The 27,928-nt window shown below is 41.2% G+C and overlaps 1 protein-coding gene across 1 annotated transcript in view; it reads right to left on the bottom strand.

The window, feature by feature from the left end:
* Positions 1-4,732: 4,732 nt before the first annotated feature.
* Positions 4,733-27,928, bottom strand: part of tfpi2 (tissue factor pathway inhibitor 2) — a 68,022-nt gene continuing 44,826 nt past the window's right edge. The window contains exons 4-6 of the mRNA XM_072253433.1: positions 19,681-19,854; positions 19,406-19,579; positions 4,733-5,851 (exon numbers count right to left, since the gene is read on the bottom strand). Coding sequence (XP_072109534.1) covers positions 5,766-5,851; positions 19,406-19,579; positions 19,681-19,854 — 434 coding nt within the window. The 3' untranslated portion in view covers positions 4,733-5,765. The remainder of the gene's footprint in view (positions 5,852-19,405; positions 19,580-19,680; positions 19,855-27,928) is intronic.

Consider the following 27,928-nt stretch of genomic DNA (forward strand, 5'->3'; position numbering starts at 1 on the left):
ACTTCTCTTACTACTTGATAAAATGAAGTTAGTGATGTTCATAACGGATATGGTGAATTGTACTGCTCAAACATCTGTCATACTGAGAAAGTTGAAATTGTGAAAGCTGCTGAAAAGTATCTGGGTTTAACAGGTGTTATGTGGAAAGCTGTAAATGAAGTTCTGATGGGTGGGTTATCTATATTTCATTCTCCTTGTGAAAGTACGTAATGAGATTAAAAATATCGCGGTGGAACACAATGATTTCTAATGGTCAAGACTTCAAGAAGTTTGTTTCTGATATATCAAATCCGCTTGATGTTATATCTATTCAGGAAACCTGGTTGTTACCACATTTGTTTTTCCTTGCAGGATTATATTGTAATTAGGTGTGTGAGGTTATTTGGTCGAGGCAGTGGTGTTGCAAATTTTATAAGGAAAGGGATAGGACATAAAGTTGTGGATATAAATGAAATATTTGATTCAACAGGTAGGGGCATTTAAGTCATAAATTTTTGTGACCCTTTGGAAAGCTTTCGATTGATTTGTTGGAAAGCATATGTAGCTCTAGCTCACTAAGGGTCATATGGTGTGGGGGTTTTAATGCACACAGTTCACTGTGGGGCTGTTCACAGAATGATGGTAATGGTTTGATTGCAGAAGAATTTTTAGAGCTTTCACATCTTGTGTATCTTACTGATGGGAGGGATGCATGATTTAATGTTCATCACAGTTCTGAAACTGCTATAGATTTAACTTTAGCTTTGAACATTCTGGCTGTAGTGAGTGAGTGGGATGTCATGGGAGATCAAACATTGGGAATTGATCATTTTCCTATATTATAAGCCTGGGTGTGGATTTATATTGGGGACAGGAGGCCACGTATAGGGAGTGGAATTTTGGTAAAGCAAATTGGGAGAGGTTTATGTGATGAACGTTTGTCAGTTGTGGATTTCTGCAATAAAAGGTTATGTCACATTATTCATCAAACTGTGGTGGAAGTTTGATGAATAAAGGGCACTAATAGGAGAAAGGGTGTACCATGGGGACTGAGGAGTGTGCAAAGGCAATTGGGGAGAAATACAGCATTTGGGAAGTTAAGAACTATCACTCTGAGTGAGCTTATTATGTATAAAAGGGCACAGGTTGTGGTGAGGAAAGTAGCGAAGGTTGTCACTCCTGGAAGTCATATTGTTATAGTACTGGGAGGGGCATTAAATTGCAGATGTTTGGGGAATGACTTAGAAATGGGGGGGGGGGGTGGATTCATAGGGCTAATAACATTCCAGTATTGATTAAGGAAAATAATATGATTGTTACTGAAATAATAGTCTCGGTCATTTGCTGCAATTCATAACCAAGGCAATTTAAATGAAGAGGTTAAACAATGTAGGGATAAGGTTGTAGATGAATGATCTGTTGGAAGCTAGCTGTAACAATGATAGTATTAATGATGTAGAGTTTTCTTGATGTGAATTTAAGAAAGCTATTAATAGTACAGGTCAGATAGCCCTAGGAAAGGATGATATGATATTGTATGTTTAAACATATGGCCACAACTCTTAAGATGATATTAAATTTTTTTGAATCATATTTGGAATTTAGCCCATCTTCTCCCCCCCCCCCCCCCTCAGGGAAATGACAGTCGCAGTGCCTATTCTACAACCTGGAAACCCCCCGTTCAACCAGTATCATTAGTGTTCCATTTGTATAAACTCATGGAACACATGGTTGAATTATATTTTGGATAAAAGTGATATAGCGTTTTATCAGAGTGTATTTTGGAAGGGTAGAATGACATCAGATTCAGTTTTGTGTTTGGGAGATGATAGTAGGAAAGCACAGGTAAATAAGAAGTTGTAATAGCAGTATTTTTGATATAGAAAAACCAAATGATATGTTATGGAAGGAGGGTCTTTTGATTAAAGTGAACGAAGGCCATATAATTTTTTTTTGAGTTTTTTATTTGGACAGTCTATGCAGGTAAGGGTAGGAAAGCTATATTCTGGCTTCTATATGATAGAGCATGGGACTCCACAAAGCAGTATTTGCAGCTCTTTATTTAATATTATGATTAATGATATTTTCTGAGATAGTTAATGGGGTGGGTAAATCACTTTTTGCAGATGATGGAGTTTTATGGATCGGAGGAAAAATTTTCAATTTAACTGTATATAGGATGCAATTAGTGATTAATAAGGTTGAACAGTGGGCAAATAGATGGGGGGGGGGTTAAGCTTTCAGTAGCTAAAACACAAGTTATACAAACAGGACCAATAGACCTGCACTTAATTTGAAATTATATCATCAAACTCTTGAAGTGTCAGTGGTAAGATTTCTTGGCACGTGGCTGGATAATCTGACATGGAAGAACCATATTGGTAAGAACATTGACAAATGTAAAGGGGCATTTAAAAATCTTTGGGTGTCTGTGGGTATTCTTGAGGTGCTACATGAAAAACTCTGACTGTATATATTTGTTTAATTAGGTCAGTACTTGATTATGGCTGTGTAGCTTGTGGATCAGCTTCATCTTTAAACTTAAAATGCTTGGATGTGAAACAAGCTCAGGATTAAGACTGAGTTCTGGTGCAGTAAGGTCATCTCCTGTTTCAGCTTTACTGGTTGAAATGGGACAATTACCCTTACAGTTGTGGAGGATGAAGTTGTTGTTAACATACGGAATTAACTTAAGGGGGCAAACGAATGATCAGCCTGTTAAAAGTGTGTTGGAAAACTGTTGGGAACATCACAAAAAGAGTGCTTTTAATTTTGGGTGGCTGGGTTCACATCATGCTAGGAATGAGTTTGTTGGATTATGTAATTTAGAAACAGAAAACCTACAGCACAATACAGGCCCTTTGGCCCACAATGCTGTGCTGAACATGTACTTGCTTAGAAATGATCTAAGGTTACCCATACCCTCTATTTTTCTAAGCTCCATGTACCTATCCAGGGGTCTCTTAGAAGACCCTATCGTATCCGCCTCCACGACCGCTGCCAGCAGCTCATTCCACGCACTCACCACTCTGTGTATAGAAAAAACTTACCCCGACATTTGAAAGGTTGAAAGAAAGCAAATGCAGACCGCACTATTAGCTTTGAGGGTTAACAGTTTTCATTTACAAACCTTACTAAGTTATGGAAGTGACTTTAATTTACAATATTGTCTTTCATTATTTAAAATCTACGGGGCTTTTGGGGGGTAATCTTGTTTTCAGTTGATAAAGTGGTAGGTTTATTTCCCAACTCTCTACCCTTCCATCCAGTAGGTGGCGGTAATGCACCTTAAAGTTAGACTGCCAACCACCATTAAAGGTCTTAAGAAGAAAGAGGTTTGGTGCTCAATTGTAAGCCTACTCGTGATTATATCTATTGTTTGTTTTGTGCTCAGATTCTTGATCCAGTTTGAAACCGTGACTCGATCCTAGCCTTGGATACTCCAGCATTTGGGCCCAAGCCGCCACCTTCAAGGACTCTTGATGCAAGTCAAGGAAAGAAGAAAGTTAATTGGAAGAACTGAGAGCAAGAAGAGACATAGTCAAAATGATGAGACATGGGGTTACACTGATATTTGAATACATGATTAGTGTCAGAGTGATGTAGCTGTAGTGATTTTCCTCCTGTGACAACTTTACAGGGCTTTGGTTTCAAATCTGCTGCTCCTGATACTGAGAAACACAGACAGTTTTGAGATATTGTTGTACCATGGACAGTATCCTCTCCCCAAACAGATCCTTTATTCCTGGTTGAATTAAGGTCGGTGAGTCCCCAATGGGCAAAGGAAACACTTCAAAAAATAACACCAGAAACACTCTGAAGAAATTCAACATTACAACTAAAAACTAGGAAGTCATTGTACTCAATAGTTACACCTGGAGGAAATTTGATCAAGGAGCTATACTACTTGAGACAGGTGGCTAAGGTAATTATGAGAACCAGCAAGAAAAACAAGTAGTTTATATGTAACAAGAATTGACTTGTAGCTATGTCATTGGTGATTGAAACCAAAACACTGTCTAAATGATTTAGAAAGAAATGTTTAAAAAGGTGCCTCATAAGCTAATAGGTAGCAATGACCCTAGAGCTCAACAGTTTAAGAATAAGACTTGGCCTCAGCCGAATTCACCATATTGTAGCCTGGCCAGTTTTGTCCAGAGTAGGTAATATCTGAATAGCCTCCAATGAGATTTGGAGGCTGTGAACATGTTGTGAAATTAAAGAGTTAATGAAGTTTGTTTTGGTACTATGTAGTGAGTTTTTGAGTTGCTGAATTAATTGTGCTTATTTGGTGTGGCTTGTTGTGTATAATATTTAATTTGATTTAATTGGCAACAGGTGGATAATCAAGACATCGCATTTCCCTCAACATGGAATGAGACCATTCGGTCCATCACTGAGCAATCCCATTCATTTATTAATTTGGCCTGTGATTTGGTCCCCACACAATTCCATCAACTCTCCCCAGAAGCGATAACTCACTTGTACACTAGGGACAATTTTGTGCTCAATCAATCTGTTAAAGGGGGGGGGGGGGGGAAACTAGAGCATGTAGAGGAAACCTACACAATGTGCAAACTCCACACAGACAGTGCTGAAGTTTATGACTGAACCTAGTTTACTGTTTCTGTGAGGGAGGAATTCTTTTAACTGAGACATTGTGCTGCCCGTTATCCTGAATCTCAGAAACTTGTTCCAGTCATTAGAGCAACACTGCAACTAATAAGAACAAATATTTTTCCAAACAATAAGGTGAGAGTGTAGAGCTTTTATATACTTGTGCACAAGAGATCCCAAAATACAATCACATGCAGATTTACAGCAAGATTTGCATTTCATGTTTGCATTTTACTCTGGGATTAGCATAATACTTAAAAAAAAAACATATTTTGAGTCCACTGTAGAAAATAAAATGCAGGATTTATTCTACCAAGCAAAAGTCTTTGAAGTTTATGAAACACTCATATTTCCCATATTATAGGAATGATTATACACTATTTTTATTCAATTAGTGTTTTTGCTTTGCAATTAGAATATAAAAATTATATAAAGCATTTCAACTGAACCTAACAATTCAAAGCCATAGTATTAAATTACCTGACAAAAATATCAATGATTTGCCAGGTTTCATTTTGAAACAGAGCTTACATCCCACTTCATTTAACTCGAGTCACCTTTGTGTTGGTTTCTCTGTGTTGTCTCTGCCACATCAGTGTCAGCTGTCAGGAATACAGCAAAGAATGTTTAAAGTACAATTACACTGTATATAGGAATTAACTTGCCAATGCACAATAGTTAGAGCAATAAAGAACGTAGGTGGTTTTTATTGTTGTAGACTAAAATAGATCACTGAAACACAGTGAGGACATCATAAAGTGATCTCAGGAAATGTTTGTGTGCCTATCTGAGGATAAAAGTGTGCACATTTTGAATGTTTCCATTTTAAATAGGTGTAATTTTGATTATTTAATAAATATCCCTACAGTGACAATTTGGTCCAACAAATATTTCTACAGGTAAATTATTCATAACCTTCTGTTAATTTCCTGTTTTTGTAGGGACATTTCATAAGCAACTTTAATGACATATGTATAAGACCATCAAAAGAATAATTTGGAATGATCTCTAATTTTGGAATGCTCTGGGAAATACGTATGTTGAATATAATCCTGGTTTTCATGTTCTGAAACTTGAGGGGCAACTGTATTTTTCAATTAAAAAAACAAAAAATGCTTAAACTGGAACAATAAGGGTGATAGGCACAGTACTCAATTCATCCTCAGCTATTAAAACACAGGCATTCCTTTCTTCAACAGTATGTAGCTATATTTGCGTACAGTAGAGGATTTCTTCTTTGGAGCTTTTCTGACACCTGACAAAAAGGAAATAAAATGTCAAATATGATACACATTAAGTTTTATGCACATACGTATACACACACACGAGAGAGAGAGAGAGAGAGAGACACTTTATTAGGTAACAATAATGAAGTACCATTTGCTCTTTCATTACTGAAATAGTCTGTCATAACAAGTTTAAATATAATTTTCCTGCTTATTTTGATGCAGATATTATAAATTTAAATAATTTTAAAGTAACTGTACATTTAATTCAAATGTGAATATTCAATGAAATTGATTTGTTGCTGTTTGTTTGTAAAGCTGTTATAATTAAACTGCTGCATATATGTACAAATCCTCCACTGTTTAAAATATTTCCTCAGCTTGACTGGTTTAAATTAAAATGTCTATTTGAACCCTTCAAAATGATAATTAGATATGGTTTAATTGGATTTTTAGACAAAGTGCCATTTAGTTTTTCATCTACCTTATACTCAGATTATATTATCAGCCTTTTGATAGTAAGGTAAGCCTGACTAGATCTGGTTAAAGTGATGCGGGATTGATAGATTTCTGATAGGGGACACCTATGGTCAGGCTGTATAGGATTGAGAGGTATTAGAGGCATAGAGAAATACATCATGAATACAGGCACTTTGCCTCAAGCACTCTTTGCTGACAACATTGTCCACCTAGCTAGACCCAATTTCCTGCATTCAGCTCACATCCCTTCAGGCTCCTCCCCTTCACCTGCCTGTCCAAGTGCTTCTTCAATGACCTGCGTCTGGCAGCCCACTTCATATGCTCGCTCCCCACTCTGTGAAAAAGGTGCTGCTCAGGTTCCTTTTAAATCTTATCCCCTTTGACCCTAAATCTATGGCCCCTAGTTTTGGATGCACCTACCCTGGTGAAAAGACTATTACATCCACCTTGTCTATACCTCTTATAAATTTAAACACCTCTATAATGTTGCCCCTTACATGCCAAAGGAATAAAGATGTAGATTCTCCTTATTACTCAGGCTGTCTAGTTGTGGCAGTGTCCTCATAAATCATTTCAACACTCCTTCCAGCTTCATCACATCTTTCCCAGAATAGGGTGACTAAAACAGTACAATTGTCACCAGTGACATATACAACTTCAACATAATACCCAACTCTTATATTCATTGCCCTGAAAGCCAGCATGCTAAACACCTTTTTCACAGCCTATCTAGCTGTGCCTCCACTTTCAATGAACTATGCACAGTGAGCAAGAGGATGAACTAACATTTGTACTCCCAGCTCCTTCTGTTCCAGTATATTCCCCAGTGCTTTCCAAAATGCATCACCTCATGCTTAACTTGTGTTGAAATCCACTTGCACCATTTTGCACCAGTTGGGCCATTTGACTTGAAATTCCTGTCTCTGACATGTTTTCCACAGAGTATATACAAGTGGATTTCATTCAATGTTCCAGTTGGAACCTTCTCAGGGAATTTAGACTTGGGTGTCCATGGAGTACTCACTTCCATTGACCTCTGGCCAATCATACCACTGGACTGGAATTTCCGCCATGCAAGTACCTCTGCTTTAGTCACCACTCACACTACACTAGTATAATTACCACCTACTTTTGGTCCTTCCCGACCTGCAATTGGATAAGGTATAAGCCCCACAGAACTGAGCAATTCACTGACAAGCAATCATTTCCTTCTGAGAGGTTGGAACTACTGCAGCACATGGTGTCACATCATGGGTTCAATCTTCTACAATCCATGTAAGGGATTTAGGATGTGCTAAAATTTCATCTCAAATGCTAGGAGCGGTTTTGTACACGGTTAAGTTGTGTTAAGCATGTCATGATCACATCGCTTAAAACAAAATACCATAACACAGTATCTGCTGGAAATCTAGAATAAGTATAAAATTGTGAATATATTCAGCAAATCAGTCAGCAGATCTAGAGGTAAACAGTTCATGTCTTAGATTGGTTACCTGAACTATATCATCAACCTGAAATGTTTGGTCCGTTTCTCTGCTCACATTTGTTTCTTGATTTGCTAGGTATTCTCAAGTTCCCACTTTTTAAAATGCGCATAGTTTAATGGCGAGAACTAGAATTTTAAATTTTCTCAGGCGATAGTTATTGACAGCATTGGCTGGATGTACACAGGTAGATTAGTTCTAGTCTACACTGCTACCAATCCCCAATAGTTTAACTTCACAATTCTTGTCCCCTGTTGAAGTCTTTCACTTTCCCTCTCTCTGTAACATTCTCTAACTTTAACCTCAGTAATCCCCCATTGCACTCCCCCCACCTCCTTGTCCCTTTCAATTTCTTAATATTACTCCTTGTTTCCAACATTTTCTCCAGCAGTGTTATCCAAGGTTCAGAAGTCACACTCTAAGACTCTCCAGCTTATCTACCCTTTTAAAGGTTCTATTAAAATTTGCCTCTTTATTCACACTTCACCATTCATTTCTTTCAACCATATACCCCTGCCAATCATGCTAGGGCAAAATTATAGGCTTTAAAGTCACTATTGAAGGACAGAACATTCCTCTTCCACAAGTTAGCTAATCTCAACTGAGGTTGCATACAAAATCATAAAATGATTAGGCAAATGAGCTTAGATCATTAAATTAAACAATAGTAACACTTGAGAGTTTGGTGGATTTTAAAGTGATGCAATCCAAATTGATTTCTAGTCTAAGACAAAAGTCATCTTCATGTGGTGCTACAACTAGTACAGCAGATCAAATAATATAATTAACAGGTTCTTACCAGTCTGTGAAGGATCTAATTTAGTTGTTACTTAGCAACATTGGTTAATCAGTTAGCAATGCCTATGACAAGAAAGAAGAAATGGTGCAAGTAGATTTGTATTAGTCTGTTAAAAAGTTTGAAATAACAAGTCAGATGTTAAAGGAAAACTAGGAGGAGGTTAACCATCCAATCGCGGTTACAGATGCCTGCAGCAATACTTACACCAAGTTATCTAAATCACCAAACAAATCAGCAATTGTACTACCTTTCTGCCAACAGGAAGCAGACTGTAACAAGTACCAGTTGAGTTTATTTCTGAATCCCAAGTCACATCCTAATTCTACATTGGTATCAGATTAAAATTCCCTAACATTGTGGAGAGGATAGAGAACTCTCAATGGATCAGGAAGTAAGTAGGTTGATATATCAATGGTGTTATGCAACATGGAAATGGTTTTAGCCCACTGAATCTACAATGACAATAAAGCACCCATTTATTTTAATCTTTCATTCATCCAGTTTAATCACCCACATTCCCACCAACTTCCCTCGGGGGGGGGGGGAGCTATCTCCTTTGTCTTGATTGCAGCTGAAAGTAATGCTCTGCAGAAATGATGTCTGCCTGTTTGTTTGATGTTTTTGCAAAGTAATCAAGAGAATTTACAAGGGCAAGATGGTTCTGCCTCCGTCGGTCGTGGTCGACCATGGGTACCGTGCCTGTGGTAGTCACTGGTTTGTCGAGCAGCGTCGACTGTGGCTATTGAGGCCGATCCTGGAACGGCAGACTCTGCCACAGTTGCTGCATGTGTAGAGTGTCGTGGAATTGTTGTCCGCTGTCTGCTGTGCTCTCCGTTTAGCTCTTTGCTCTTCAAACTGACTCAGGATCTCTCTTTCGCCTTGCTGTAGGTGTTGCTGAAGAGTACCTTGCCATTTTTTGCGGTCATCTGCTGTATCCTCCCAGCCTTCTGTGTTGATTTTTAAGGCTTTCATGTCGTGCTTGTAGAGGTCCTTGAAGTGAAGCTGGGGTCCTCTTGCCTGCTGTTAGTTCTCCGTAGAGGATGTCCTTTGGCAGTCTACCATCCTTCACATGACGAACGTAGCCCAGCCAGCGCAGTTCGCGTTGTCTTAAAAGTGTGAACATTGTAGGAAGTCCGGCACGGAGGAGGATCTCAGAGTTTGGGAATTTGTCTCTCCAGGTGATGCCAAGGATATGGCGAAGGCTGCACAGGTGAAAACTATTGAGTTTCCTCTCCTGCTTGGAGTAGATGGTCCAAGTCTTGCTACCATACAGGAGGGTGCTAATAACGCATGCATTGTACACAGCAGTCTTGGTCTTTATAGCAAGTTTCGGATTCTCCCAGACCCATGAAGAGAGCCGATACGCCTATTGATTTCAGCATTGAGGGAGAGAGTGTCGCTAATGGTCGCAAGTATGTGAACTCATGGACCACTTCTAGATCGTAACTGTCAATGGTAATGACAGGTGTCTCCACTACGTTCTGGCCAAGGACATTTGTTTTCTTTAGGCTGATGGTAAGCCCAAAGTCCTTGCATGCCTTAGAGAAGCAGTCCATGAGAGTTTGTAGTTGCTGTTTGGTGTGCAAGGTTATAGCAGCATCATCGACAAAAAGCATGTCACGTATTAAGATCTTTCGCACCTTTGTTTTTGCTCTCAGGCGCACAGGGTTGAACAGCCAGCCATCAGACCTGGTGTGCATGTAGATGCCTTCTGTTGACGTCCCAAATGCGTGCTTCAATAGCAGAGGGACCAAGATGCCGAATAATGTCGGGGCCAACACGCATCCTTGTTTGACTCCACTATGAATAGTGAAGGGTTCTGATGAGCTGCCATCGTGCCAAACAGTCGTGCCAAACATCGTGCCCTCATGTCGTCATGGAATGACATGATGATTCATTGGAGTTTCGGGGGACAGCCAGTCTTGAGGAGAATCTGAAAGAGCCCATCCCTTCTGACAAGGTCGAATGCCTTGGTCAAGTCAATGAAAGTGACATAGAGGGGTTTCTGTTGTTCCCTGCACCTCTCCTGGAGTTGATGGAGTGAGAAAATCATGTCGACAGTTGACTTCCTTGCATGAAAACCACATTGGGACTCAGGATAGACCCGTTCTGCAGGAGTTTGTAGACGTGCCAGAGTTACACGAGCAAAGATGTTGCTGACAATCCTCAGGAGGGAGATACCGCTGTAGTTGTTGCAGTCGCTCCCATCACCCTTGTTCTTGTACAAAGTGATGATTTTGGAGTTGCGCATATCCTGTGGTATGGCTCCTTCCTTCCAGCACTGACGGAGGACCTCGTGTAAAGGTTGAAGGAGCGATCTCTTGCAGTGTTTGATCAGGTCTGGAGGAATCCCATCATTGCCAGGAGCTTTCCCTGGGGCCAGACTGTCAATTGCCTTGCTGAGGTCCTCAATGGTTGGTTCGGAGTCAAGTTCATTCATGACTGGTAGACAATCAATGGCATCAATGGCTGAGCTAACAGCAACATTTTCCCTCGAGTAGAGCTCAGAGTAGTGTTCTACCCAGCGTTCCATCTGCTTGCTTTTATCGGTGATTATTTTTCTGCTGGATGACTTCAGGGATGCTGTCTTGCTCTGCGATGGGCCAAGAGCCTTCTTGATACTATCATACATCGATCTAATGTTGCCTGTCACAGCTGCTGACTGAATGTCCTCACTGACCTGGAGCCAGTACTCATTTGCGCACTGCCTTGCAGTCTGTTGCACTTTGCTTCCAGCAGCTCGAAGTGCCTGGAGTGTTTGGTCGGATGGTGAGTGCTTGTACTCTGTGAGAGCTGCACGCTCGGCTTCGATGACAGGAGTCATGATGTTGGACTTTGCCTCAAACCAGTCACTGGTTTGTTAGATGGTAGATATTGCTTTTAGCAAGGCTTTTTCAAGGTTCCACATGGCAAGCTGATCTAGAAGGTTGGAACACATGGAACCCATGATAGACTAATTGGATACAAACTTGGGTTGGTGCTGAAAGGTAGATAGTGGTAATGAAAGATTGCCTTTCAGAGTGGCAGACTGTGACCAGTACTGTACTGTAGATGTCCATGCTGTTTCTACTTTGCTTGTTATCTATATTAATGATTTGGATAGGAATGCAATTAGCATGATTAATATGTTGTTGATGATGCTAAAATGTATGGTATAGACAGTGAAGGAAGGTTTCTAAAGCTACAGCAGGGCCAGACATACAGTCCTTCATAAGTGGAGAGATGTTGCCCCGCCCACTCATGCTCAATGGCTCAGACATTATGTCCTGCTTAGACCTTGAAAAGATTCCTTATTCACTTCTTAATTCAGACATAAAATTCCAAAAGGTGTGGGGTCCTATTCTTGAATATTTTCATAATTCCCATTTAGATTAATGGTTTATCCCTCTTTTTTTGCATTTAAATCCCTTACATCCAGCTTCTTTCAGTTAAGACTTACGTTTTTTTTGATGTGTGAACATATTATAGCTCAGGTAGGTGGCAATATACTTTCTTTTTATAAATACAGCTCTGTGATGATAACATTTCTGATCAACTTTTCTATATATCATAAGGTTGGCTTGGAGTTGGGTAGTGGGAGGGTGGGGTGGTAACTAACTTTATACGATTCTACTATGGGTGCTTCTCCTTAACTGTTATGAACCGTACATTTGATATGTCTGTTTTGCACTGTATAAACCTCTTTTTTTTTACTGTTTTTTTTTGTTGCTGCATTGTAGAAACTTAAAAAAATGATTTAAAAAAGCTACAGCAGGATCTAGATCAGTGGTTCCCAAAGTGGGTGATATTGCACCCCTCTGGTGGGAGTTTCTAAGGGGTGATAAAGAAAAAAGGAGCAGTGGGGGGGGGGGTGCTAGGTAGCAAGGGGAACAGCTGAGGGATTACAGGGTTAATTTAAGAAATTACTTATCATAAGTATTTGATCCTCAGTGCCTCATAATTGATTACAATGATTATGTAATCATCTCATCTCTTGCTAAGCCACCGTTCTCTTAGACTTTGCTCGAAATGCACTATATTCGTTGAAAAGTAATGTGACACTTCTGCATTTGGCATATCATGAGAAACCTAGACTGAAGAAGCAGTGTTATTTCTGGGCTTGACCCACTCATTGCCGGTCACTACTGTAGTACAGAGTTAGATGGTGCGAGTCCCATACTCCAATCACACTGTGATGCAACTCCTGTGAATTAGTGTATGGTGTTCAAAGCGGTGAAATTCAGAATCTGTCTTTATAAATGGTTTTGACCGCATTTCTCTAGCCCACAGCCCAACTGAGATATCGATGCCCCACTTTCTTTACCTTAAGGCAGAGAGCCAGGTTTTGCCTGAGCATGCACCCAGGGCATGCCCTTTTCTCACTGTTGCCATCATATGAAAGGTGCAGGGGTCTGGGGGCACATGCTCAGCGATTCCGGGATGGATATTGAATCTTTGGACACTACCTTACTTTTTTAAAAAAAAATACACTATTTCTGTTTTTGCACATTTTAAAAATCTATTCAATATACATAATTGATTTACTTGTTTATTTATTATTGTTGTTTTTTATTTTTTCTCTCTCTGCTAGATTATGTATTACATTGAACTGCTGCTGCTAAGTTAACAAATTTCACGTCACATGCTGATGATAATAAACCTGATTCTGACTCTGAGCTATTACGACATCATTACTTTCCCCTTTATGATTGCAGCCCTTGAGGTTGGACTTAAACAACAGGTGATTGACCATGGTCGTTAATCCATAATGAAAATGGCAGAAGCAGAACCAATCAAAAAGAAGTGCGGACAGTATTGAGTGGAGTCTCTGAAATATGGATTTGTACCAGCACCAAACATCCAACAGCAGCCAATGTGTCAGATGTATGAAAAAGTATTTTTCAAATGAGGCAATTCAACCATCCAGGCTCCCTGAACATTTGAAGAGAATACACTCTGATAAAGCAAACAAAAACTTTGCATATTTTATTTGGAAGTGGAAAACACAACAAACCATATTCCATAATATAGAAGTGGGGGGGGGAAATAAATAAATCAATTACAGTATATGTATATTGAATAGATTAGAAATCATGCAAAAACAGAAATATATATTTAAAAAGTGAGGTAGTGTTCACAAGTTTAATGTTCATTTAGGAATCCGATGACAGAGGGGAAGAAGCTGTTCCTGAATCATTGAGTGTGTGCCTTCAGGCTTCTGTATCTCCTACCTGATGGTAACAGTAAGAAAAGGGCATGCCCAGGGTACTGAGGTCCTTAATAATGGACACTGCCTTTCTGAGACACCGCTCCTTGAAGATGTCCTGGGTACTTTGCAGGCTAGTACCCAAGATGGAGCTGACTAAATTTACAACCTTCTGCAGCTTCTTTTGGTCCTGTGCAGTAGACCCCATAACAGACAGTGATGCAGTCTGTCAGAATGCTCTCCATGTTACATCTATAGAAGTTTTTGAGTGCATTTGTTGACATACCACATCTCTTCAAACTGCTAATGAAATATATTTGCTGTCTTGCCTTCTATATAACTGCATCGGTATGTTTGGACCAGGTTAGGTCCTCAGAGATCCTGACACCCAGGAACTTGAAACTGCTCACTCTCTCCACTTCTTATCCCTCTATGAGGATTGGTATATGTTCCTTTGTCTTACCCTTCCTGAAGTCTACAACCAGCTCTTTCGTCTTACTGATGTTGAGTGCAAGTTTGTTGCTGTGACACCACTCCAGTAGTTGGCATATCTCACTCCTGTATGCCCTCTCATCACCACCTGAGATTCTACCAACAACAGTTGTATCATCAGCAAATTTATAGATGTTATTTGAGCAATGCCTAGCCAGCCAGTCATGGGTATAGAGTGAGTAGAGCAGTGGGCTAAGCATTCACAGCAAAACAGTAATGGTTTGCAGGCTTCAAACGTGGCTTATTGCTAAATCTGGAAAGCCCATACAATTAGAGAACTGATTCTGCCAGCAGTAGGGGAGGTTCTGAATTAGACCAGTAATGTACACTCTAAAATTGTTGATGAAAACTCTTCATCATTCTCAGTACAAAGCTCTCAAAAGAGTCGAAATTTGTAAGCAGTGGACTTGACTTTATTTACTGTTTTGATAACAGCACTTAATGATTTGTGCAGTCAATAATAGGCTTTTTGCAACAAGATGTTTTCTGTGAATTACACAGTGAATGGTAAGTACTTTCCCAGAATGATGCTTTCCTTTCTAGGACATTAAGGATGTCCTCCTTTGTCAAAGAATGGGGTTTCCCTTCCTCCACTATTGATGCTGCCCTTACTATTTCCCTGACATTGGCACTCTCCCCATCTTCCTACTGGCTTAACAGCGATAAGAGTTCCACTTGTCCTTACCTACCACCCCATGAGGCTTCTCATCCAATACATCATCCTCCACAATATCCATCATCTCCAAAGGGATCCTACCACTAAACTTATATTTAACCTCCCCGCCTCACTCACTGCTTTCTGCAGGGATCACTCCCTCTGCGATTTCCTTGTCCATTTGTCCCTCCCCACTAATCTCCCTCCAGGCACTTATCCCTGCAAGAGCCCAAAGTGCTACACCTGCCCATACACTTCCTCCCTCACCTCCATTCATGGTCCCAAACAGTCCCTCCAGGTGAGGCAATAGTTCACCTGTGAACCTGCTGGGATCATCTATTGAGTCCGATGTTCCCAATGTAGCCTCCTCTACATTGGTGAAAGCTGCTGTAAATCGAGGGACTGCTTTGTCGAGCACTTCCACTCCATCTGCCAAAAGCAGAACCTTCCAGTTGCCAAACATTTTAATTTCGAGTTCCATTCCTGTTCCAATATGTCAGCCAATGGCCTCCTCTTGTGCCACAATGACCCCACCCTCAAGCTAGTGGAGCAACACCTTATGTTCCTTTGGGGTAGCCTCCAACTTGATGGCATGAATATCGATGCCTACTTCCAGTTAAAAAAAAAATCCCTCCCTCTCTCCTCTTTTTCTATTCCCTACTCAGGCCTTTTATCTCTTCTCACCTACCTATTAAGAAAGTAATAACCCCACAATGGTGTCCTGTCATTGATGATGCCCCATCTGTTGCACAAGTGTAACACCCTGGGAAAAGTTTCACTGCTAATGTAGTGGTCTTTCTGTAGAAGCAGTGTTTGGGGTAGGGTTAGAGATAACATGCTTCGGAATGTGAGCTGTCCAAGGACAGGAGGGTGTTTTCCTGCTGTGTGCCTGACACCATGGTGATCTGGCTGTTTTGTTCAGCAGGAGATGAAGAGAAGATACCGGAGTGGAGCCATGATCGATGAAGGCCGAGGAGATCGGAGGAGGATCGGCGAAGGGGAAACAGTGAGCTCCAACTTGTGCACATTAGACTGTTTCATTAAGATGGGCCTTTTTCTTTTTTCGCTTTTTCTTCACTAACCCTGTGGTCAAATTAAGGATTATAAAGCTAAATTGTTTAATTGTATGTGATGTACTGTCTGTTATTTCACGGTACTGATTTGTAGCAGGGAATGAATCACGCAGCATCCACACAAACAGGGAGGTTTTGGGGTGAACTTGCATCTCAATCTCACCTGTTTGTTGTGCCGAAGGTCCCCTTTAAAAAAAATTGCCCAACAACCCGAAATATTGAGTTCCCCTTGTATCTGTTTCTAGTCCCCTTGCAAATAACAATACTTGAAGCATGCTTTTACAATATATGAAGTGAACATAGCCAAGAAGCAATGATTTGTTGTCTGATAAAGTTGAATCATTCAACAAAAGAGCAAGTTATGTTGTCCTATGTATATTGCATGTCTTCCACTTTTTCTGATATTTTATCTATTTAACGTTCAACAGAGTTGTCACTAAGCAGAATTGCTTTAATTATTTGCTCTGGTGACTTAAGTGAACCTATACTCAGAACCCCTTTACTTCTGGGAGAATCAGTTTTTTTTTCCCCAATTGTATGTGCATTCCAGATTTAGCAAATTTTTTATGAAGCACAAAAACTATTTTGTTGTGAAGTGCTAGCAAACATAGAAACATAGAAAACCTGCAGCACAATACAGGCCCTTTGGCCCACAAAGCTGTATTGAACATATACTTACTTTAGAAATTACCTAGCGTTACCCATAGCCCTTTTGAAGTATTTTCAGTTTCTGACAGTTTTCACAAAGTGACTCAGAATATACCAAATTCTTGTTTGCTTTATCAGGATGTATTCTCTTCAAATGTTCAAGGAGCCTGGATGATTTAATTGCCTCATTTGAAAAAAAATCACAAAACAGATACATTGGTTGCTGTTGATTGTTTGGTACTTGGTGTTATTTTAAGATACTGCACACTATACTGTCTACACTTCTTTTTTGTTTGGTCTGCGTCTGCCTTTTTCATTATCATTAACAACAAAGGTCAATCACCTTTTGTTTAAATCCCAATTCAAGCACTTCACAACAAAAAGTTGTGGCATCATAATAGCTCAGGAAAAGCATGATTCTCTGTCTGAAGGTACATAAAGTGAGCCAGTAATATCTTGGTTGGGCTGGGGGTTAAAGGAATTTGCTCAAGACCATTCAAAAGGGAAGATTCTGAACTTCACTCCATTGAATGCCAGAATCTAATTCAAAGGAACTGTGTCACGGTGTGATTAACTAACATACTAGTTAACACTGTGCTGTAGTAGTGAATGGCAATAATGCATGGGTTGGGCCCAGAAATAACCAAGTTCAAAGTTCAAAGTAAAATTTATTATCAGAGTACACACATGTCACCACATACAACCCTGAGATTCTTTTTTCTGTGGGCATGCTTAGCAAATCTGCAGAACAGTAACTGTAAACTGTAAACATAAGGAACTGTTAACTGTAAACAAATTGTGCCAATGCAGATATAAATAAATAGCAATAAATAACAAGCACGAACTGACAAAATAACAGAGTCCTTAAATAAGTGTAGCTATCCCCTTTTGTTCAAGAGCCTGGTGGTTGAGGGGTAGTAACCGTTCTTGAACATGGTAGTGCAAGTACTGAGGCTCCTGTGCCTTCAACCCAATGGCAGCAGCAAGAAAAGAGCATGGCCTGGGTGGTGAGGATCTTTGATGATGGATGCTGATTTTTTATAGCAACGTCGCATGTAGATGTACTCAATGGCTGAGAGGGTTTTACCTGTGATGTACTGGGCTGAATCCATTACCTTTTGAAGGATTTTCCGATTTCTTCAGTCCATATTGCTCATGCTATGCTAGACACAGAAGTGTCACATTGCTTTTCAACAACTATAATGCACTTTGAGCAAAGTCTAAGAGAACAGTGGGTTAGCAAGAGATGAGGTGATCAATGTAATCAATTATGAGGCACTGAGAATTAAATGCTTATAAGAAGTAATTTATTTCTCAGCTACCTCCCTTGCTACTGAGTAGCCCCCTTCCATTGCCTCCTTAGTAATTCCCACTGCCCGCAGGGCAACAATATCACCTCCTTTGGGAATCATTAGTTTACAGGGATATAGGCCAAAGACAGGCAAATAGGACTAGATGAAATAATCAGCTTGCTCATCATGGTGAGCTGATCCAAAAGGCCATTCTCTGTGAATCTAGACAACTTCCAGAAAAAGGGCAATCAATGGATATTGATTGTCTAAGGATGGTGGTGAACATTGGTAGCTCGGGTTAAGGTGTTTGAAGTTGCGGTGCTGGCTAAGATTGGCAATTATCTTGCAGACATTTCATCACCAGTTGAGGTGACATCCGCAGTGTACAGTTGTTGGGTGGTTCTTGCTGGGTGTGCTCAAGTTTATATAGACCCCCATTTGCTTGCCTCGGTCCTGATTGGCCACCCCTCCGTTGACCTTTGGCTTGTGTTTCTTTGGCTCTCAGGGGTTTGTAGATGGTGTCTATTTTGATACGTTTGTTTACAGAGTTATCAGAAAAGAACTATGCTTCTAAATTTTCTCGGGCCTGCATTATATTTGTCTGCACCAGAACCTCTGTGGTCTCCCCATTAAAATAGTGTCCTTCTTGGTCTTCGTGTACCAAGATAAGCAAGAGTGGATCATGTCCTCGTACTGCCAGTTTGTGTTCCTGTAAATGAGTTGAGAGTTTACATCCTGTCTGGTGATCCTGTACATCACATTGCTTTTTTTGGTTGTCTTCAATGGTACCTTGGTTCTTGAGACAAGCTTCCTTAGAGTCGCCGTTGGTTTGTGAGGAATTGTGATGCTGTGAGGTTTGTGCAGTCGAGCTGTTATTTCTGAGATATTCTTGATGTAGGGCAAGGTCGCGCATTTCAATGCACGTTGAGTAGGGTCTGCACAACTTTCTTTCCTTAGTAAGCATCTCCTGATGAAGTTCCATGTGTAACCATTGTTCTGGATCACTTTGAATATTTCATCAGGAGATCCCTATAGCTAACTAAGGCATCTGTTAGTCTTGCGAGACCATGGATCTGCACCTGGAAAGTCTTCATTCTCCGGGGCGCAGGCCTGGGCAAGGTTGTATGGAAGACCAGCAGTTGCCCATGCTGCAAGTCTCCCCTCCCCACGACACCAATGTTGTCCAAGGGAAGGGCATTAGGACCCATATAGCTTGGCACCAGTGTCATCACAGAGCACTGTGTGATTAAGTGCCTTGCTCAAGGACACAACACGCTGCCTTGGCTGGGCTCGAACTCACGACCTTCAGATTGCTAGTTGAAAGCCTTAACCACTTGGTCACGTGCCCACACAATATAGCTAATATCTATGAAATATCAAGAAAATCTTTGCTTTCATTTTGCTCCTAATTCACTAATTGATTTCCTGATCTGAAGATACTTCACAAAATACGTGATAAGAAATGCACTACTTACGTGGTCTACAAATCTTCTGGCAACTTTTAAGATTAGGAAAATTATTATCGTTCCCACCACAACCTGTGTAGCTGAATTCCTCACAACTATTGGTATCTCGGTTGTAGTAAAACCGTGGGATATCAGCTCCGCAGGTTCCTCTGTCGCTGTGTTTAATGCAGAACAAGGGCAGTACTGTAAAGAAATTATATGTAAGAAGTGGAAAGCTTTATATACTCACTTACATCATTCTATTAAAAATGATGAAATAAATAAAAATGTCTTTAAAGAATTACATGAGATTGGATTGCACTCCATCTGGCAAGAAGTTATGTCCCTGAAATTATTAGCATTGCCATAGCATCCTCCATACACAAACTGCTCACACATTCCTGTTGTGATGTTGTAGAAATATCTTGTTAAGAAGGCACGACATATTCCGATTTCTGGTGGCAACTGGCACTTGTCAGCTATTGAAAGAAAGGAACATGAGTAAATGCTCATGTAGATGCACTGTTAAATGCTTGTAGATTCTCATCTAAAATAAGCTGCAGACAATCAGGGATTATATGAAATGTTTGCAATGTAGAGTTAAACACGGCGGTTTCTTGATTTGTATATGTCTAATATACACAAGGTCATCCTGCAGTTAAGGTAAATGGCACATTTCCTTTTCAAGGTCTTGTCCACTGTGAATGTTTTTGCTATCAATTTTTTGTAAAGTCTAGAAACAAAATTTTCTTGCTTATGTATGAGGTAAATATAAGATAAAGACTATAGATTTACAGATAATCTTAAATTGACAACCCCCTATTGTAAACTCTCAGCCCACTCCCATGTCTTCAGTGATCTTCAATAATCAAAAATCTTTATCTGTCTGTGGTCAGCTCTTGTTGGGCCTTAGCCTATGCAGACCTGTCCACTGGCTTGCATCAGAAAAGTAAGGGACTCAATAAAATTCATCAGCCAGCTTTTGTTATGACTCTGATCTTGACACTATTGTAACTACAGATGTTCAGCTCCTAGTGCTTACCCTGCCAGGATCAGTGACTGCTTGGGAGCAACAGCACCACAGTATCATTGGTGTGCCTCATCTCCCTGTTGCCAGGTTACAGATGTTGAAGAACAGTTGCAGTGCATCCGAAAGGTGGAAGGTAAGAAGTCAAGGGTCATGGTTCACATTTTCACTAGGGACAATGGTAAAACAAAAATAGAGGGATAAGGTCCTGCAACATGAACCTAAGGACCTCGGTCATAGATTAAGGAGCGAGGCATCTCTGGATTATTTCCAGTGCCTTGTGCTAATGAGTAACAATGAGAGAGTAATGTGTACCTAAAGAGATGATGTAGGAGGGAAGGCATTAGATCTCACCACACAGAGAGAGAAAGAGAAACCAACAGACAGAAACAGAGGGAGAGTGACAGATATAGTCAAAGTATCAGCACAGAAACAAGCCTTCGTCCCACTGAAATTGGGTCATTCATCAAACACCCACGAACACTAATCTTACACCAATCTCATTTCATTCTCCTCACATTCTCATCAGCTATCCCGAGATTCACCAGCCTGCCTACACTAGAGGCTATTGACAGTGGTCAATTGATCAACATTTATCACTCATGATCTTCCGGGGAAAATGTACAAACTCTACCAGAAACAGCACTGGAGGTCAGCACTAAACCTAGAGAAATTATGATAATCCATTATCTGTTACATTGGAAAAGTGGTAGGCGGTGGCCCTCCATTGGCTGGGTTGACTATGGATGTTGCATTCTAACTGTCTATGCAATATGCAAACCAGGGCAGTACGATATGGAGAGCAAGCTGTTACCCATGCAGCAGGCTCGCCCATCTGCACAGCTGATGAATCTAAAAGAATATTAGAGACTGACACAGTTTGGCACCAACAGAGTTAAAGGAGATGCTAGACAGCATTGAAATTCATGTAGGACTGCCTTAGGAACTCCAGCTCCTGACTTTTCCTCAGGGTTTACTCCCAAAGCCTTCCCCATGAGTGGGTACAGCCACAGAGCATGGAGGTTTGAGATCAGAGCTTTTCCTTCTGTTGGGTGACCTGCCAACCACAGCTGATGAGCCCAATCTGCCCAAAGCGATTGGTTTTAAGGCATCAGTCTTCTCCTGTCAGTAAAAAGCACTGGGTACACAGCCCGGGTCTCCAAAAAGTTCTCACCCGCCCTTTCCTGGCAGGCCCCCATGAGCCCCCGCACCACAGGGGTGTTGGTCCCCACCAGAAATGAAGCACTGCCCATCTCAACTGGGTCTGGACAAACCAGCACTAACGTCTCCAGAACTTCGGACACTCCCACATCGGCTTCTGAAAACTCCTGACAAATACCTGTCATAAGGATAATCACCAGCACTGACGCCCCAAATCTCCAGTGCACTGAATGGGGTCAAGGGCAAATGGTTTAAATATTGGTTGTAAAACGAATGGTATAGTAACGTGACCTATGACCCGGTGTCGAGCATGACTTTAGCATAGATTCCCTCTATCTGTAGTGACACGCTGGATCGGGGTCCCACCAATCCTTCCAGAATTGGGTCTTTCACTTTCGGGGGTTCCTTGGTACATCGCTGGAAACGTGTTCCCCTAGAGACACCAGGCCGTTCCCTCACTGGGTCTCCTCTAAGTTTCCCGACACCGCTCCCTGCTTGGATGCCCGGGCACTCCCCATCCGAGGGGCTCCCTGCTGCTCACATTCCCGCTGGAAGTGGCCCTCTTCCCCACAGTTACAGTACATCCCCGCCACTCACATTCTCTCCAAAAATGTCCCTCTTTCCCGCATTTATAGCATATGCTACCGGCCACCCCTCTGTTCATGGACCCCCCACCACTCGCAGCCCTCTGCACTGTCTGTCCCCTGGGGGGCCCTGCCTACTGACCCCTCAGTTCTCAGCTCAGCTACCACCTCCTTCATCAATTTCCGGGTGGAGCTGGCTCCGCTCACTTCACCACCAGGGGCTACACCAGAGGATTTCACCCCACTGACAGAGTCCTCCCGCGGCCTCAACGCATTCTCACCCCCCCTCATATCTCTGATCAGCTGAACAAACGTCAGAGGAGGGCGCATTTTATAGGACTGCTGGACACTCCAAGCAACCTTGTCCTCAGCCTGGGCACCCCTAACTACCTGATCCATCCTCAACTGATCCACCTGTTCAGTCTGAATGACCACCCCGGCACCGCAGACCCCCAAGCCGTCTCTCCAGCCGAAAGAGGTACGTGGAGAGCTTCTCACCCTGCTCCTGACGCATGTTTTGAAGCTCCCCGAGGAGCTCCCAGGAGCTCCCGGTCAACCCAAAAGCACTTTCCAAGGCCTCCAGATAATCCTTCAGAGTGACAGCAGGCTGGTTATCCTTCACACCGCGCACTACCCCAGCTGCCACTCCCGGCAAACTTTCAACCAATCGCTGTCGTTTTTCCTCATCCGAGCACTGCCACTCACTTAACAACTGCGTCGTTTTCTCTATCCACGTCTCATGATCTTCTTCCCCTTCAAGGGTGGGTGTTATCCCTGAGAAAGTTCTTATTCTCTGGTGGGGCCCCTCTGCCTTTCTCACCAAGGAGGTAATGGCAGATGCCAACTCGGAACCCTTGCCTTTCGCTAAGGGGCAGGAACTAACCAATTTTTCCAAATCTGACTATCCTTCCCTTCATCCTCCAGTACCGAAAGAATTTGTTCCCTACGATCTCCTGCCCCCTCTGCTGGCGACTCAGCTCGCTGATCTTCGACCTCTCCCTCCCCAACAATTTGCAGATGCCGTGGTTCTGCCTTCCCTAGGACACTGACCCTTTCCGGCAACTCTGCCCCTCGTAAGTCTTCGTTTGTCTGCACCAATACCAGGCCTGTGCCCATCTCAAAATCAAAGCTCCGTGATACAATTTCCACTTAGCCAACAGCCTTAACCATACTCAAACCTCGGAGTATCACTTCACCTGATACATTAGTCTCTACTCCCCTCAATATGCACGCATTGCTTACTGGCACCCCCGCAGCCGCACACCATCGCTGAAAGGCTGTCTCCATGACAATTGTACTTAACCAGAGTGATAACACAGCATTTTCAGAATTCAACCCCAGACAATGGCCCCACAAATGTAATGCTCAGGGCTATCGGCTCATGTTTGTCTAGGGGAAACCCCGTCCACCCACCAAACCGTGTCTCACATTTGCGTAGTTGCTGTGTAATACACCCTGGTATAAACCCACACTTCAAATATCAGACAGCACACAATGTACGATTTACAGATTACACTTTATAGATCTTACTGGAACTATGTAATTAATAGAGATACAATATAAAAGGAAAGTAAAGGTGCCAAACTTATCAGAGTTCAACCACTTCGTGCACAGCCGTTGGAGCTCAATTAACGGGGTCTTCTTTCCACCATTCGATCTCCTCCGACCTCCTTGACCCGCCGCCTGGGACCAGCCACGGTGGTCGACCAGAGTGTGTCCAGCACGTCCCTCCTCTTTGGTTCTGCTCCCGAAAAGCCCGCACACTGACCCAGGTTCCCACACATACATACAGAATAACATAGCTTCCATTGGTTAGTTCCTCTGTTATCTATAACTATAACCCAAACATTTCAGCTACAGAGAACATTAACTCATAGTTAACATTGCAAAGAAGCCATTTCATTATAACACTTCAGGGAAGCCATTTTATGATTAGCAGTTAACAGTTAACATTACAGGTAATATTACTGAGAACCCTATACAACATTGCTTTATGTTTTTGAGTATATAAACAAGAATCACTTTGCTGCAGTTGAGTCTTTGCTGTCATGGTCTCTTCCTCTAATTTTTTTTAATATACATTAATGAACAATGTTGCGCATGCCTTATGGCAATTGCATATCATTTTCCTCACTTCCCAAAGTGCTATATTTAAATGTACAATAAAGTCCAAACTGACATTCATCCTTAAGCGTATTTATTTGTTTTCTTCAAACCTTATTTTTTCTTGCATTTGATGAACTGCTGAATATCTGACCTGGGGTTGGGGTCTTGGTCTGAGAGGGATCCAGGATCATAGAGGGAGTCACAGGATTGGCAGCTGAGGCACAAAGTCTAATTAGGGGGAATCAGCGGATTGGTAGATTAGGGACTAGATCTAATTGGTCATGGAATGGATTGATAGGTGGGTGAGTGGAGGTGAACTCCATTGGAAAGGGATGCCAAGAATCCATGGTAATAATGGGATTTACCTTACAGTGATCAAAATGCACTGCTGTGGTCTTAAAACAGAGTTTTTCTGGGATTGCCATATCATGATCAGTATGGTCCGACTTCCACTACATATCATGAGAATCTCATCTTCTCATGTGCAAATGACACGGGAGTAGTGCCCGACACGCAAGCTGTATCATTTTCAGAAACATCCAGTTGAAAATACAACATGAAACAATCACAAATAGTGACTATTGCAATTAATAAAATCAATACGTAGTGGAATAAGGCTGAAAAAAAGCAGCATTACATGATTGGTTTTCTTGCAGAATATTTAAGAATATAGAACAGAAATTATTTGAATATTACGGAAATCCGGGGGATGACTTCCGGGTCATCAAGGGAATGGCGGCGTAAGGAAAAGGTCTCTCAGCCAAAAAGAAAGTAAACTGCCCCAAAATCGAATTTAGACGAATACTTAATATTGTATAACTATATTAATAAAAGGGGCAAGGATGATGTCTAAGAACAAGATTAAAAAATCCGCTCCAAAGGCTGATAAACATAAAGAGACGCAGCAAGGCGACAGGCCCAGCTCCCCCACGGCAAGCCAGGACGGAGATAATGAGCAGGAATCGGTGACTCTGTCTTTGATTCTCGAAGAGATTCGTGAGTTCCGACAAGATAACAACAAACAGCTGGAGGATATTAAAGGAAAAATAGTAAAAACTAACTCGCGGATAGATGAGGCCAAAGCGAGGATTGTTGGAATTGAAGAGAAGCTACAAAACGCCGAGGAAGTGATAGCAGAAATGCTAAAGCTGCAAGAGCAGCTCCAGTGGAAGCTCATAGATCAAGAAGGCCGCTCAAGAAGGGACAATGTGAGGATTTATGAAGTTCCCGAAGGAACTGAAGGTAAACCTGGATTGATGATTCCCTTCGTGGAGAAGCTGCTTAGAGAGAACGTTGATATACCGGCCGCAAAAGACCTACAGATAGAAAGGGCTCACCGCGCGTTGGCACCACAGCCTTCGGTAGGCACCCAGCCCAGATCGATTCTGGTCAGATTTCTCAGTTACAGAACGAAGGAAGAGGTGCTTAAATGGGCATGGCAAAAGAAAGATTTCATGTGGAGCATCTGTAAAATCAGTTTAGACCACGATGACGCACCGGAGATCCTTGCCAGATGGAAGGAATATGCCGAAACACGGAGAGTCCTGAAGGAAAACAACATCAGATTTCAGACCCTGTATCCAGCTCGGCTGAAAGTCTTTTACGACGAAGGGACAAAAACTTACGCTACGGTGGAGGAGGCAACGTTGGACCTGGCGAACCGGGGACTACATATTAAAGTTATCACCCAACCGGAGTCGCTACTGGAGAAGATTCGGCAGAAGTCGTGGCTGTCAGTGGGGCGAGGACGCTCCACACGAACCAGAGTGTCAAACTACAAGGAAAAGCTGCAAATATTCAGACGCGAATGTACAGAGAATACAGATTAATTAAGAGAAATGACTGAAAAGAGCAATTCGGACTTAAAGGTAAAATGAAAGCTGGTATCTGAAAATAAACTAGACGGAATAACTTGAATGATAGCAATATGGTCGAGACATAAATAGGAGAAAATTCTCTATGATTATTCAAACTGCTGAGGGCCCTCTAACACAGGGTGAAGATAGAGGTTATCCCTCTGAACTGAGGCGGGTCGGTGCTCAGGCCTCACTGTGGGAAGTCGGGAAAAATTTTCAAATGTTATACGTTCAAAAATGTCTAGGGTGTGGTTATATATTTTGGTTTACTGTTGAGAAGGGATTGCTTACTGTTTGGTTCGAAAAGGAAAGTGTTTTTTTTCTACTAGAGAAAAATGCAAATTGAATTGGTAAAAATAATTTCCTATAATGTTAATGGGGTTTTGAATCCAATTAAAAGAAATAAGATTATGTCTAAATTGAAAAAAGAGAGGGCACAAATAGCTTTCCTCCAGGAAACACATATGAGCCAATCTGAACATGGAAAATTAAAAAGAATGGGCTTTAAGCATGTATTTTATTCATCATATAAATTGAGCCACAAAAGAGGGGTAGCTACTCTAATATCAAGTACTCTTAATTATGAACATATTTCAGAGACTAAAGACAAAGATGGAAGATTTGTAAAAATTACAGGAAGAATAGAAGGTACAGAAATAACACTGCTGAATGTTTATGCTCCTCCAGGTAGTGAATGGTCATTTTATAGAAACATTTTTGACCTAATGGTCAGTTCTCAAGGGGTAGTAATTTGTGGAGGGGATTTTATTATTAGATTAAATCCTATATTAGATTCTTCAAGAATAGTTACTCAGAATAAACCTCTGACTCGGAAAATGAATTTATTGATGGAGGAGTTGGGAATTATAGATGTGTGGAGGGAATTACACCCCACTAGTAAAGATTATACACATTACTCTTTCCCTCATTCAGCCTATTCAAGGATAGACTATTTCTTTATTTTTAATACAGATAGACTCAGGATAAAAAACTGTAATATTGCAACAATTGATCTGTCAGATCATAGCCCAGTCTCTATGTCTCTAATCCTGGAACGGAAAATGAGGAAAACACTATGGAGGTTAAATTCACATATACTCAATAAACTGAAAGTAATGGAGAGATTAAGGGGAGAAATCAAAGAATACCTAGACCTAAATGACACGGGAGAAACATCACCAGTGATCTTATGCGATACATTGAAAGCTGTACTGAGAGGAAAAATTACTTCCATTACCACTCACATGAAAAAAATCAATGCACAAAAATTAGCAGACCTTCAAGGAAAATTAAAACAACTTCAAGTTGTAGATAGCAACAAAAGTAATTCAAATTTAAAACAGGAAATTAGGAAATTGCAAAGTGAAGTTGACGATATTTATACGTTGGAAACTCAAGGAAATTTTCTTTACCTGAGACAAAAGAATTATGAAGTAGGAGGTAAATCAGCTAGATTACTAGCATATAAATTACGAAAACAACAAGCAGACAGTACAATTCATAAAATAAAGAATCCAAAGACAAAGCTTGTGGAGAGTACAATAGGGAAAATTCAAGAGAATTTTGAAACATATTATCGAGAGCTGTACTCCCAACCCCGGGCCTCCAATGAGCCATATATAGACAGTTTATTGAATTCTTTAGATCTACCTAAACTTACAGATTTACAAAATGAAAGTTTATTAGAACCAGTAACTGCCAAAGAACTGAATGTGGCCATCTCTAGGTTAAAGGCTGGAAAGTCCCCGGGTTCAGACGGGTTTACCTCAGAGTGGTACAATTCCCTGAAGTCACAGTTAGCCCCATTACTACTTAACAC

The sequence above is a fragment of the Mobula birostris genome, chromosome 3 (genome assembly GCF_030028105.1).
Source record: "Mobula birostris isolate sMobBir1 chromosome 3, sMobBir1.hap1, whole genome shotgun sequence".
Taxonomy (NCBI): Eukaryota; Metazoa; Chordata; class Chondrichthyes; order Myliobatiformes; family Myliobatidae; genus Mobula; species Mobula birostris.